General features: G+C 45.6%; 1 protein-coding gene across 1 annotated transcript in view; it reads left to right on the top strand.

Annotated features, from left to right (window-relative positions):
- TBC1D20 (TBC1 domain family member 20) overlaps positions 1-14,450 on the top strand; it is a 32,111-nt gene extending 17,661 nt beyond the window's left edge. The window contains exons 4-8 of the mRNA XM_056844656.1: positions 4,851-5,037; positions 5,633-5,734; positions 8,894-9,035; positions 10,070-10,254; positions 14,182-14,450. Of these exons, the coding sequence (XP_056700634.1) occupies positions 4,851-5,037; positions 5,633-5,734; positions 8,894-9,035; positions 10,070-10,254; positions 14,182-14,440 (875 nt within the window). The 3' untranslated portion in view covers positions 14,441-14,450. The remainder of the gene's footprint in view (positions 1-4,850; positions 5,038-5,632; positions 5,735-8,893; positions 9,036-10,069; positions 10,255-14,181) is intronic.
- The last annotated feature ends 1,090 nt before the right edge of the window (positions 14,451-15,540 follow it).

Consider the following 15,540-nt stretch of genomic DNA (forward strand, 5'->3'; position numbering starts at 1 on the left):
CCTTCTACGAAAAATTACACGATTTGATAGTCCAGCACGCAAAAGACCAAATTTTATTGATGGGCGACTTCAATGGAATTATTCTCCCATCACTGGACAAAAAATCAAAAGCAAAAGACATCAACGATGGATGCTTGCCTAAAACTTTCTTTACCATGGCTTCAGAATTAGAATTACAAGACATTTGGAGAACAATGAATACAACAGCTAAAGAATACACCTTTTATTCAGCAAGACATGATTCACACTCCAGAATCGATATGATATGGGCCAGTAAATCAATCTTCACGCAACTACGTAAAATTCATATCTTACCTAGAACTTTTTCTGATCACAATCCTGTTACTTTTGATTGGAACAATAAACAAGCATTTAGATGGCGAATGAATGATAAACTTTTAAAAGACAACAAGATACAAAAGGAATTACAGGCTTTAATGAAAGACTTTTTTGAAATTAACCTTAATGGGGAATCTTCTTTGAATACAGTTTGGGATGCATTCAAAGCTGTTCTGAGAGGTTTTATGATACAGAAACATTCGGCCTGGAAGAAGACTCAATTGCAATTTACAGACAATATACTTTGGAACTTACAAAATTTGGAGCAGAAATTGGTAACGGTAACACAGGAAGAGGAGAAAAGAGAAATTCAAATAAAGATTTCTGCATCTAAACACCAATTAAATTTGGTAATAATGGAGGAAATGAATAAAAATCTGAAACTTGCTAAACAAAAGTATTTCGAATATGCAAATAAACCAGGAAAATTTTTAGCAACACAACTGAAGGACTCATTCCAAAAGAAGATTATAACAAAAATCCAAACTGTTAAAGGACCAGTTTACTCAACTTCAGAAATTCAGAAAGAATTTGTTTCATTCTACTCTAAGTTATATCAGAAAGAAAATACTCCAAAACAGAAAATAGATAAATTTCTAAACTCAATACAGATGAAAGCTTTGTCAATGACCCAGAGAGAATGTATTGAAGCTCCAGTAACAAGGGAAGAAATACAAGAAGCAATACTGAGACAAAAAACGGATAAAACACCTGGACCAGATGGAATTACTGCATTATTTTATAGAACATTTAGTGACAATTTAGTTGGATTTTTTGGCTCACTTTACAATGCAATTTTGGACGAGGGAACATCCCCGGAGACTTGGTCACATGCATTTATATCATTGATACCCAAAGAAGGAAGAGATCCAGAAAAAACATCTAATTACAGACCTATATCCCTGTTAAATGTGGACTACAAAATTTTTGCTTCGGTTTTGGCATGTAGGATAAAACAATTTATTAAGGATCTTATACACGAGGACCAAGCAGGTTTTATACCAGGAAGGCAAATAAAAGACAATGTAAGAATTTTACTAGACTCACTGGAATATTATGACCAGAATATTCAACAAACTGCGGCTTTTGTATTTTTGGATGCACAAAAAGCCTTTGATATGGTCTCTTGGAACTTTTTGAAACGGATTTTGGATAAATTGAATTTTGGAGATCGTTTCCAGAAAGGTATATCGGCTATTTATACCTCCCAACAAGCTAAAATTTTGGTTAATGAATCAATGTCAGATAATTGCCAAATCACGAAAGGGACTAGACAGGGATGTCCCTTGTCTCCACTTTTATTTTTGTTGGTGTTGGAACCGCTATGTGTGAAACTAAGAAGTATGGAGGACATCCGCGGGTTAAGAATTAAAAAACATGAATTTAAGTTGAGAGCATTCGCGGATGACCTACTGCTAATTTTGGAAAATCCAACACAGTCAATGAATATACTTCAGGAGACTTTGGACGATTTTGGAAAAGTATCAGGCTTTAAAGTGAATCAAGAAAAAACAAAGATAATATTTAAAAATTTATCGGAAACACAGCAACAGGAATTTATATCATATACTGGCTGGGAGAAAGCTAACAAAGTTAAATACCTGGGAATTTGGATTACTGCAAAGAATAAAGATCTGATAACCAACAATTACCTCAAGTTATGGGGTAAGATTAAAACTGATATGATTATATGGTCAAACAAAAAATTGTCACTAATGGGACGTATTTCAACGATCCAAATGAATGTCTTACCGAGGATGCTCTTCTTATTCCAAAATTTACCAATAATATCACAAACTAAATATTTTGAAACTTGGAGGAAAGACATTTCAAACTTCATCTGGCAAGGGAAAAAACCAAGGACTGCTTATAAATACTTGGTGGATCTAAAAACTAGAGGAGGTTTAGCACTGCCTAATTTTCAACTCTATGCTGAAGCGGCAGCTTTAGTATGGCTAAAAGACTGGATGAACTTGTCAAATATACGTTTGTTAGACTTGGAAGGTTATAATAATTTAAGTGGATGGCATGGTTATTTGTGGTATGATAAAATTAAATTACAAGCAACATTTCGTAATCATATAATCAGGTCCTCTTTACTTCGTATCTGGATGAGATATAAACACATTTTGGAACCAGAAACACCGATGTGGATATCGTCTCAAGAAATGCTAACTTTGCGCCCACTTAGACCAGACAAATTTATTACTTATCAAGATCTAATTAATTGGGAAGGAAAGAAATGCTCACTAAAAGACTTTCAACTTCTTAAGGATGATTTACAATGGCTCCAATACTACCAAATCAAATCAGTTTTTGTACAAGATGCTAAAAAAGGTTTTTCTAAAGAAAAATCTTCTTTTCAAAGGATTTTACTAGATAATAATACAAAACTGATTTCTAAAATGTATAATCTCCTTTTAACAATATATTGTGAGCAGGATACGATTAAACCAACTATGATCGATTGGGCTCAAAATGTGGGACATGATATTGTTTTAAATAAATGGGAAAGATTATGGTCCAAAGATCTAAAAGGAATAAAAGCACAGTCAGTGCGAGAAAACATTTATAAAATGATGTATAGATGGTATCTAACACCCAAGAAAATTGCAAAGATTTATAAAACGATGTCCCCTATTTGTTGGAAATGTAACAAAGAAATTGGTTCCTTTTATCACATGTGGTGGACCTGTGACAAAGCCAAAGACTTCTGGGACATGATTTATAATGAATTGAGATTAATACTACAAAAGAATATACCCAAAACACCAGAAATGATGCTATTGAGTATGATTCCAGACGACTTAGCAATACAAAGAACTTTTTTGATTTATGCCACAACAGCTGCGAGACTGCTTTATGCAGCGAAATGGAAAGGGCTAGAAACTCCTGAGAAAAAAGACTGGATTGTTAAAATGTTTGAAGTGGCAGAAATAGCAAAACTCACAGCCATTCTAAATGAAGAAAATGACGTTCGGTTTTTGGGGGAATGGGGGGCGTGGATGCATTATTGTGAATATGAGTTAAAAATGGGAAGAATGGAAGAATACTTTCTAATCTGATCCAGAGGATTATTTCTGATCTTTTTATAATGATTAAGTATAAGTATATTTACTAACAGACTATGGTTTTTTTTCTATATATGGTATTGATAGTTTATTAAGATTAGATTACCTACGACGGGATGAACTTTTTATTAAGAGGCAGATAGAGGTGAAGGGGAAGTCTAAAAACTTTTCCATTTTTCTTTTTTCTTTTTTTATTATATGATATGGAACTATAACAACTTTAAGTTAGAATTGAAATTTGATATTGTTATAGATGTTGTTCAATGTAATGGAAAACTTCTAGTATAAAACCTAATAAAAATTTATATAAAAAAATATATATATTACTATTCTGTTATGCACTAATATACCTCCACCCTTCTTTACTGAATTATGATTTCTACTTTGTAAATTGTGGTATTTTTATGTGTTGAATGAATGAATGAATTTATTTGCGGTCAAAGACCGATAAATACATATTGTATATAATACCCAACATACAACATAATATATAAAATACAATGTAAAAACTTACCAGATAAAACAGATATCAGCATGTTAGTTTAACTATGAACTCTTCCTTACACATAAAACAGTCATCAGAATCATCCGCTAACAGGCTTCAGTAGACCGAGCTCGTCCTTACCTACTTCTTTCATCTTTATCCTACTTCGAGCTTTAATCGCTGCAACGCAGTATTTAGCAACCTGTCTTGTAATTCAAGGGTTTTCGTCTGTCAATAATTTTTCAAGTCTGTATTTATTGGAATGGCCAGGTAAATTAACTAATAATGGGGATAGAATACCAAGTCGAAGCTGATTATAAATGTCCTTCCTAGTCTCAACTTCTCCCAAGTTCCCATGGATAAATTCTCGCCTCAAATGCAATCTTATTGTATTTACCTTCAATTACGACGGACGGTGTTATTTTTATCATTATTTTATTTAAATTGTAAGCTGTCTTTCTACTGCAAAGTAGAAAGGCAGCTAAGTAAATACTTTAAACAAACGATGCAGAGGGCAGAAGATACTGGGTTCAATTCCCCACTCCTCCACATGAGCAGCGGACGATAATCTGGTGAACTGGGTTGGTTTCCCCACTCCTACACATAAGGCCATCTGGGTGACCTTGGGCTAGTCAGTTTTCTCCAAACACACTCAGCCTCACCTATCTCACAAGGTGTCTATTGTGGGGAGAGGAAGGCAATTGTAAGCGGCGGATGCTAATCTGGTGAACTGGGTTGGTTTCCCCACTCCTCCACATGAAGCCAGCTGGGTGACCTTGGGCCAGTCACAGAGTTTTTTCAGCCCCACCTACCTCACAAGGTGTCTGCTGTGGGGAGGAGGAGGAGATTGTAAGCCGAAATAGAGAAAGTTGGCATATGAAACCCAACTCCTCTTCTTCATCATCATCCCTTGTCCCTGCTTGCCCGCTCACCCCTTCTTCTTGCACTTCTTGCAGGGATGCCGGACGAGCAGCGGGAGGGGCTGCAAGAGGAGCTGATCGACAGCATCCTGCAGGTCCTGCAGCGCAACCCGCAGCTCCACTACTACCAGGGCTACCACGACATCGTGGTCACCTTCCTGCTGGTTGTTGGGGAGAGGCTGGCGACGGCCCTCGTGGAGAAGCTTTCGACCCATCACCTCAGGTACTCCTGCTTGTGGCTTTGTGGCATTTTCCCCCCTGCGCATTAACTGTGAAGAAGTAACGCACGAGGCCGGAGACGTGTGATCTCCAGTGCTGTTGTTGTTTTTTAAGCCAACAGCAGCCTGGCCTGATTTGGATCCAGGATGTAGCGCTGGGGGAGGGGTTTCACATCCCTTATACAGAATCAGGCCACTGGCCCATTAAGGTCAGTATTGTCTACTCAGACTTGCAGCGGCTCTCCAGAGTCTCAGGCAGAGGTCTTTTCAACTGGAGATGCCAGTGATTGATCCTGGGACTTTCTGCATGCAAAGTAGAAGAAAGAGGACAGAATGAAGGACCAGAAGGTCTGGTTGGATGGAGGCTGCAATATAAGGAGGTGGGCATCTGGTCCTCAAAACTGGGATGGTTTTTTTCAGAATTCTCTTGAGCCCTGGCTATTCTCTTTCCTGTACAATCCAGCATAGAAGATTCCTCACTTTTGGTACGCTTAGTATTGTTTGTTGTCTGCGATGCATGGGAACAGACTGCCGGCCGAGCCTGTGACTTTATCCCTGTTGCGTAGTTACGTGCCTAATCCCACCTGTATTGCCTGGTAGGGATTTCATGGACCCAACAATGGATAATACAAAGCACATCTTAAACTACTTGATGCCCATTATCGACCAGGTGAATCCGGAACTGCACGACTTCATGCAGAGGTATGTGGAGCCACTGGGCTTTCCCCAAAGCATCTTTTGTTTAATCGTGTGTTAGTCTATTACATATTTCAATTGATTTGGAGCATTTATACATCACCAGTGTGGTGTCTCATCATAGGGTTTTCAAGGTAAAGGTTGGTCAGAAGTGGTCTACCAGTGCCTTCTTCTGCGCAGTATTAACCAGGGTTAGCCGTAGTGGCCCTGCCGTTGTCTACGAAAGATCCTCCGCCAGTGTCACCTTCCACTACTGCTGCTGCCCAGTAGCTAACCTTCAGGGATTCCTCTGCCTGTTCTCTTCTGCGGCTGTGGCCATTGATCCCCTAAGGGGGTGGATGCATCTTCATCTGGTGTCTCAATATTGACTCAATAAAGGAAGCCACAGCCCTCAGTTTGCAAGATCTGAGCAAGGCTGTCAAAGATAGGACATTTTGGAGGACATTGATTCATAGGATCGCCATGGGTCGGAAGTGACTTGACGGCACTTAACAAACACACACACACAGTGTGGTGTAGTGGTTAAGAGCGCCAAACTCTAATCTGGAGAACTGGGTTCGATTCCCCACTCCTCCACATGAAGCCTGCTGGGTGACCTTGGGCCAGTCACGGTTCTCTCTGAACTCTCTCAGCCCCACCTTACCTCACAAAGTGCCTGTTGTGGGGAGAGGAAGGGATTGTGATTGTAAGCTGTTTTGAGACTCCTTAAGGTAGAGGAAATCGGGGTATAAAAACCAGCTGTTCTTCTTCTTCTAACCCACCAGTTTCTTGAAGGGGCTTACAGTACTGATAATAAAATATAATAAAAATCAAAAGATTATTTAGAGTTTTAAAGATAAGAACCCAACACTGAATTGTGTCTGAAAACAAACTGGAACATAGTGAAGACCTTTAAGTATTTTTAATTGTTCCTTCTCTCCATAGAATAGAATCATCGAGTTGGAAGGGACCACCAGGGTCATCTAGTCCAACTCCCTGCCCAATTCAGGAAATTCACAACTACCTCCCCACCCCCACACCCCTAGTGACCACTACTCCATGTCCAGAAGATGGCCCAAAGAAAACCTTTCCAGGATCCCTGGCCAATCTGGCCTGGAGGGAAATTGCTTCCTGTCCCAAAGTGGCAATCGTCATTTCGCTGGACGTGTAAGAAAGGGACATGAGAACCAAACACTGACTCAACCCTTCCTGCCCTCCCTCTCGTGAACTGCCATATCAATCATCAACCTGGCAGGTGCATTATGAACCAGGTGTTGTTTCTGTGAAGTCTTCCAGGACTTCCCACAGAAACTTTGTCGGACTCATTTACCTTGGATCTGGTCAGAGGATGGATGGTGGCGTGCTTTCCCAGGACTGGATCCAATTGAAGTTGTCCACTGGACCGTGATTTCTGTGGTTTCCCCTCCAGGGTTTTGACAGGGGAGACAAAAATGGGAAACGCTTTGTGACTTTGAGCTCCCCGTCACTGGCAGTCTTTAAGCAGCGGCTGGACAAGCACTTGTCAGGGATGCTCTAGGCTGATCCTGTATTGAGCAGGGGGTTGGACTAGATGGCCTGTAGGGCCCCTTCCAACTCTAGGATTCAATGACTCTTTTAAGAACCCCGATCTTGTCCACAACAGTATCTTCTATAAATGGAATTGGGAGGAATCCTGACATGGAAAGTTTTTACAGCATTTCTGGCTTGTTTTCACCCTTGAAAACATACAAGGAGGGAGATGCTGCGAACTCCCTTATGTGTTTCGCCTGTCGTTGAATTTCTCATTAAATCGGGAAGTATTTTTAATGTTTAACCAAAATGTACTTCCCCGTAGTTCTATTGCTGTTTGTCCTGCCTTCTGTGTGCAGAACAAAAACCTTTTGTTTCCCCCGCAGTGCTTCTGACTGTAGAAGTTTACAGTATCCTTTGTGTTTGGGGTCTCCATAGAAGAAGTTCTCCATTGGACCCAATCAGAGCAAACCCTGTAGGGATCCTGGCGCCCGCCATTGTGTTTCTCGGCACCCATTTCCTCCCCCTGCCAAAGGATCACTTATCCAAAGCAAATGGCCAACCCTGCCTTTCCTCCATTTAATTGAAGGGGCTTCAAATCCTGTAAGGATCCTGGCACCCGCCAATGTATTTCCCGGCACCCATTCTCCCCCCCCAAAGGATTTCTTAGGCCATTTATGCTTGGTAATTAGCAGCGTGTTCCAGGCTGAAGCGCCCCATATATTTTTTAGTTCTTCACGCTGACTGTAATTCCAAAAGTCACTGTGAAGCCGGCACATACCTGCTTCGCATTTCTTAAGAGCCCCTTTAACGCGACCTTGCCTTAAACCAGGGGTGGGGAACCTTTTTTCTGCCAAGGGCCATTTGGATATTTATAACATCATTCGGGGGCCATACAAAATTATCATCTTAAAAATTAGCCTGCTATATTTGGTCAAACATTTAGCCAAGAGGCACAACTGGAGACAGCTCCGAGTGTCTGCCACATAGAGCGACTCGCTTTTGAGCTTTGCTGTCCCCAGCTGGGCCCAAGAGATTCAGGCAGGGCAGCATCCTTCTGAGCTAGAGATCTGCCAGGACCCATGAAGGGCCAGACCAAATGATTTCGAGGGCCTTATACGGCCCCCGGGCCTGACGTTCCCCACCCCTGCCTTAAACTGTTGACCGCAAGCTGGCCCGACATACGTGTGGTCTGTTGCCTCAGCTGAAGTGAAGGGCTTTACCCTTGTCAGAAGTCCAGAGCGCTGAGTGGATCGGCTGACTGGATTGGTTGACGTTAAGTGTTATATATTTCTTTCTGGGAGCCAGCATGGTACAGTGGTTATAAATCACAAAATAAATAAATAAGAGCGGTGGTTTTGAGTGGTGGACAGTGATCTGGAGAACCGGGTTTGATTCCCCACTCCTCCACACGAGCGGCCTGAGGCTAATCTGGTGAACTGGATTTGTTTCTCCACTCCTCCACATGCAGCCAGCTGGGTGACCTTGGGCTAGTCACAGCTCTCTTAGAGCTCTCTCAGCCCCACCTACCTCACAGGGTGTCTGTTGTGGGGAGGGGAAGGGAAGGTGATTGTAAGCCCATTAGATTCTCCGTTAAGTGGTAGAGAAAGTCAGCATATAAAAACCAACTTTCCTTCTCCTCCTCCTCCTCCTCCTTCTTTTTCTCCTCCTCCTCAGGGCTGAAGTGGGAACCATTTTTGCTCTCAGCTGGCTGATCACCTGGTTTGGACACGTCCTCTCCGACTTCAGACACGTGGTGCGGTTGTACGATTTCTTCCTGGCATGCCACCCGCTGATGCCGATCTACTTTGCAGCGGTGGTAGGTGTTTTCCTCGCTATGTCACTGAAAAAAGGGCTTAAACTAGGATTTAAAAAAAAGATCTGGGTGTTGAATGAGGGGGGGGGGAGCCCTGACCTGGATAGCCCCAGGTTAGCCTGATCTCGTCAGATCTCAGAAGCTAAGCAGGATCAGTTCTGGCTAGAATTTGGATAAGCAATCTCCAAGGACTACCAGGGTTGTGATGTGGAGGCAGGCAAACCACTTCTCAATGTCTCTTGCCTTGAAAACCCTATTGCAGGGGTGGGGAACGTCAGGCCCGGGGGCCGTATAAGGCCCGCGAAATCATTTGGTCTGGCCCTTCGTGGGTCCTGGCAGATCTCTAGCTCAGAAGGATCTAAGACTGGTGATCCGCCCCCTCGGACAGCAATAGCCTCTATTCAAGGCGGATGTGAGTTTGTTTTGCTGAGAAAAGGAACCTTCTTTTCCCCTTGCAGAAGAGTCATTAGCTATGGAGCTGCTAGGACCACCCAATAAACTGTGTTAACCTTTTCCCACCCGGGCCGTGGAGAAACATGGCAGACACTTGGAGCAATCTTCGGTCGTGCCTCTTGGCTAAATGTCTGACTGAATATAGCAGGCTAATTTTTAAGTTGATAATTTTGTATGGCCTGTGAATGATGTTATAAATATCCAAATTGGCCTTGGCAGAAAAAAGGTTCCCCACCCCTGCCCTACTGGATTGCCATAAGTGGGGTGTGACATGACGGCACATACACGCACACAGAGGGACAGAAGCAACATGTTTCCAAAGGCTGCCAGCATGGTGTAGTGGTTAAGAGCATTGGACTCTAATCTGGAGAACTGGGTTTGATTCCCCACTCCTCCACATAGAGCATGCTGGGTGACCATGGGCTAGTCCTCCTCCTCCTCCTCCTGCTCCTCCTCCTTCATCTTCTTTTCCTTCCCCTCTTTGAGTCCTGACTAGGGAGAAAAGTTGGAATTGTTTTAATGGAAAAATGCATGCCAATGCATGCCCCAAAAGTGGGCCTCTACTGATTTTCCTCCCTCTGCAGATCGTGCTCTATCGGGCGCAGGAGGTTCTGGCTTGTGAGTGCGACATGGCCTCCGTCCACCACCTCCTGTCCCAGATTCCACAAGACCTCCCCTACGAGACCTTGATCAGTCGAGCCGGGGACCTCTTTGTGCAGTTTCCGCCCTCGGAACTCGCCCGGGAGGCAGCTCAACAGCAGGCCGAAAGGTGAGTGGTGTACTCCGCGCTTGATCCCCGCTCCGCTTTCTGTACGGGGCTGGGGCCGGGGCCACTTTCCCCAGCAACCTCGCGGAAGGAACATGAGCAGCACACCCTGGGACCCAGTGTGTGTGACTTAACCTTGAAAGGTTTGCCGGTAGGCTTACCAGGTTCCTCTTCTTCGGCGGGAGGTTTTTGGAGTGGAGGTGGGGGGGGGTCACGCACTCCCGGACGTGCTGCATTGCAAAGGGCCGGTTTCCACTCAAACTTCCAGTTTGAGTGGTAAAGGCCTGTCGCGATGCAGCACTTCCAGGTGTAAAACGCACCAAAAGGGGCTGTTTTCCACTCAAATGGCCCCTTGTGATGCGTTTTACACCTGGAAGTGCCACATCGCAACAGGCCTTTACCACTCAAACTGGGAGTTTGAGTGGAAACTGGCCCTTTGCAATGCAGCACTTCCGGATGTGAACCAGAAGTGACCTGTCCCTGCCTGCACAGATTGTCCGCCGACCCTCAGCTGGTCAGCGGGCAGCCAGGTGGATTGGCGGGGGTTTGCCCGCCACCACCTGGCACTTGGCAACCCTATTTGCCGGTTCAACAGGATATATGTACAGGTGTGGCTGTTCCCCTGGGAACCACAGAGTAGGAGAAGTTAACATCTTTCATACATTTACTAGATGGAGTTAATATATTTTATACGGGGTCCCCAACTTTTTTGAGCCTGCAGGCACCTTTGGAATTCTGGCACAGTGTGGTGGGCGCAGCCACAAAATGACTGCTGCAGCTTACCTTCAGTCACACAATGAAGATCCTTGTGATGTGGTGGCAGCTGCTGCCCAAGCAACGTTTTTAAATATCCGCCCAGCCAGTCACACCTCAAGGGGCTAATCAAGCTTCAGCGTGCAATAAACCCACCTGACCGAGCCCATTTTCTAAAAAGGCTCAGTGGGCACTGGGAAAGGTGTCAGGTGACATAGTGCCCATGGGCATCACGTTGTCTTATACACTTGCCAGAGCAACCAGGCATCACAATGTATTTCTCCTCTTTTGATACATAAATCCAATGCCTCTGTGTCTGATATAATGCCTTTTTAATTAAGTGATAGGAATCCCAAGGCTATATTGGCAGTGGCAAAATTTATCTCTGTCCTCATATTCCTCAGATTTAAAACTATGCTGCTCAAAATCAGTGGATCAAGGAGCTGCTAAGGGGGAAAGGAAAGGAAAGAGGAACCAGTTTTGGAAGCCAATGAATGCCCTGCAAACCAGCCCCCCCCCCAAAGTTTTTTGAGCCCAGAAATTAGAAGAATACTGATGACCCAAAAGTAGAAAGAAGAAACCAGAACAAACAGTCCCTCTCCGCCCACCCCCGATTCAAGAGTTCTCTGCCTTAAGAGAATTTGTACTTTCTTCAAGTGACAGGTGGCAGGCCTGGCTTATCCCCATCTGAGAGGGGTAAGCTGTTTAAAAGTGTCAAAACAAAAACAAGCAATTACCTCTGTACTACTCAAAGCACTAAATAAGAAAAAAGTACAGGATGCCAAGCATAAGATAAACTCACCACAATTGTATTAATAACAATATATAAACCCAATTCTTACATACAATCCACATGTGATCAAGGGTGGAAACTCAACAAATCATAGAATCATAGAGTTGGAAGGGACCACCAGGGTCATCTAGTCCAACCCACTGCACAATGCAGGAGATTTACAACTACCTTCCCCCCACACCCCCAGTGACCCCTACTCCATGCCCAGAAGATGGCCAAGATGCCCTCCCTCCCATGAACTGTCCAAGGATGAATATCCAATGTACAGTCCATGCATAGTCCATCAAAGGAATCCTCCAAAGCAAAGTGTAACTTGGATGTTCAAAACAACTTCCAATTGGAAGTAACCATCGTTGTTTTGAACATCCAAGCTACATAGGTTCTTGTAGGTTATCCGGGCTGTGTGACCGTGGTCTTGGTGTTTTCTTTCCTGACGTTTCACCAGCAGCTGTGGCAGGCATCTTCAGAGGAGTAATACTGAAGGACAGTGTCTCTCCTTGAAAGCCTTCAACAATATCCATGTTACACTTTGCTTTGGAAGATTCCTTTTATGGACTACACATGGACTGTACATTGGATATTCATCCTACGTTTTGTTGAGTTTCCACCCTTGATCACATGTGGATTGTATGTAAGAACTGGGTTTATATAGTGTGTAAAAGCACAAGGCAAGGTTGCCTCTTGAGTTGTCAGAGGCCAGGTGGAACTGTGCGCTGTAGCAGCGGTTCTTCGTCCCTGTGATGGGGGACCACCGACGAGAGAGAAAAATACTGAAGAACCTGGGATTTCTCCAGTGTCCACTCCCTGCTGGGTCTTTGACTCTCAAAAGCTGGTATGCCACCCCCCCCCAGAGAGCTTTACAATCTGCAAACAACAATTTACTGGTGAATTACCCCAAACGATGTTGGAATGCCGCCAATATAATTCCTGTCGCAATCAATGGATTACTCCTATCTTAATCAAATTACCTGCCACCCTAACAAAAGATAAAACAGTCCCCTTTTTGTCGAAGGCTTTCACGGTCAGAGTTCATTGGTTCTCATAGGTTATCCGGGCTGTGTAAGGAAAAAAAAAATACCAAGACCACGGTTACACAGCCCGGATAACCTACCAGAACCAAAGTCCCCTTTTTGTTGGCGGATAGAGACCCAAGAACAACATTGGCGGTGGCCAAGTATCGATCCGCCATATTTTCCTTAAAGAAATAAAGGCTCCCCTTTTGCTGCTCAAGACCTTTTGGTCAAGGGAGCTTGAAAGAAGGAAAGGAATTTACTGGTGGTCCCCAGCCCAAGGAGTGCGCGGCTGTCCTCAAAGAGAGCCAGGGCTTTTTCGGCCGTGGTCCCAGCCTGGTGGAACAGCAACATCAGGGCCCTGCGGGGCCTAAATGAGTTCCACAGGGCCTGTAAAACAGAACTGTTCTGCCAGGCTTATAACTGAGGGCAGCAGCACATTTATCCCCCTTTGTCATCGTCACTGGCCTCCCCATCCTCCCCTCAACTTGTTTATAGGGGGTTTACTGCCTAGCCAGATTTTTCCAGCAGCCACTATTTACAATTATTGAATGCCATCTTGTTCTATGAAATTATATGGATTATATAGTTATCATGTGGTTTTAAAGTATGTTTTGACCAAAGTTTTATGATTATATTGTTGTAAACAGCTCTTGAGCCCAGCTTGCTGGGAAAGAGGGCAGGCTATAAATACAAAGAATAAATAAAACCCCCCAAATCTTGCTCGTCTCTGAGGCGCTGCTGGATTCCAGTTTAGTTCCTCAAAGCACTCTCTAAACCTGCCTATCCTAGGGTTGCCAACCTCCAGGTGATGGCTGGAGATCTCCTGCTATTACAACTGATCTCCAGCCGATAGAGATCAGGTCACCAGGAGGAAATAGCCGCTTTGGCAATTGGACTCGATGGCATTAAAGTCCCTCCCCTCCTCAAACCCCACCCTCCTCAGGCTCCACCACAAAAACCTCCTGCTGGTGGTGAAGAGGGACCTGGCCACCCTAGAGGCAACTGAGTCAGGAAAGGGGGGGCTAGAGATGATGATTCCAGCCTCCAAGTGGGACCTGGGGATTCCCCGAAATTACAGCTTATCTCCAGACTACAGCGATCACTTAACCTGGAGAAACTGGCCCCTTTGGCAATTGGACTCTGTGGCATTGAAATACCTCCCCTCCCCAAACCCTGCCCTCCTCAGGCTCCGCCCCAAAAACCTCCCGCCGGTAGCAGAGGGACCAGGTACCCCTAGCCTATCCACATCTTGCTCTGAACCCAGAGAAACCCGCCTCTTTGAAGCCAGTCTCTCCACTCCCTTCCTGGGGGGCCTTTTCCCTTGACCTGACCCCACCTCCTCTTTCTTGTCTCTCCCCCCTCCCTCCGCAGAACGGCTGCTTCCACCTTCAAAGACTTCGAGCTGGCCTCGGCCCAGCAGCGGCCGGACACCGTCCTCCGGCAGCGCTTCCGGGAGCGGCTGCGGGCCGAGGAGCGGGCCAAGGCGCTCCTGACGACGAAACCGAGGACCAACCGCTTCGTCAAGCTGGCCGTGATGGGGCTGACAGTGGCGCTGGGGGCAGCGGCCTTGGCGGTGGTGAAGAGCGCACTGGAGTGGGCCCCCAAGTTCGAGCTGCAGATATTCCCTTGAGAGCCTGGCAAGGAGGAGTGGGGGAGATGAGAAGGCGCACGTCTCGCACAAAGCACTGCATCCTGCCAGCAGGGGCGGAGAGATTCAGAAAAAGGGGCTCCAAAGCATCTCACTCTCCCGCCCTCCAGCACCCGCCTGGCGACTCCCAGCCCACCCGGGCCCAGCTGTGCCACGACGCTGCCTTCTGGCCCGAGGCCTTCCCAAGCATCCTCTGGGAAAGACGGGAGGAATTGCCTTCTACCGCCATGAGGCTGAAGGGCCTTGAGTTTTGCTCTGCTTCCTGCCCAGCTGACGGGGCTGCATACCCAGCCAGGGGCTGGCTGCTCAGCACTCCAGGGACCCCTTTCCTCCCTCCTGCTGTTTGGCAGAATGGGGAAGGAAGCAGGAGTGGATATTTTCAGGGACTGAATTGGTTGCTTCTGCTGCGTAAATTGAAATGGGGCAAGGAGAGACATGGCCGGAGCGAGCTCGAAGGATCCCCCCCGCCCCATTTGCCCTGTGCGCCTGTTCTGTTGTCGGCGTTCCCATTCGTCGGACAGGGCAGGCCGTTTCTGGCAGGGCAGAGTGGGCCCCTGGCTTCTTTCTCCTGCTGTGGTCTGTGGCAAATGGCTCCCTGTTGCTACCTCTCCTGTCGGGTTAGTTTGCAGCATCCAAATCTGTTTGAGCCTGCCAAAGCAGGTCGCTGTCTTCCAGCCACGCTCCGAGCCGGTAACTCCTCTCAGCCTGGAAAGCTGGCATCTTAGAGCTTGTTTCACTGTGGCTCTGCGATTTAAGTTCTGTGGCTACCTTATGGATTCAGAAACAGCCTTATGGGATAAAGTGGGGGGGGGAGCGATCTTCCAGCCATGAAAATTAAGCTGCTGGAGGAAGCTCTTTAAAACCCTCTTCCTGCTCCCCAAAACAAACAGTGCATTGCCCTGCTGGGCACTGTGAGTGAAAGATCCCCCCCCCCACAACTGCACCCTAACCCCATAGTCTAACTGCCCCATCTATGATCCCCTACACACCTCTACCTCCTTCCTCTGCTGAGAAACCCTTTCACAAGTGTCCTTACCTAACCTGTAAACCACTGACATTGTTTCTCTGAGGATGACCGCCCC

Source organism: Euleptes europaea, chromosome 2 (genome assembly GCF_029931775.1).
Source record: "Euleptes europaea isolate rEulEur1 chromosome 2, rEulEur1.hap1, whole genome shotgun sequence".
Taxonomy (NCBI): Eukaryota; Metazoa; Chordata; class Lepidosauria; order Squamata; family Sphaerodactylidae; genus Euleptes; species Euleptes europaea.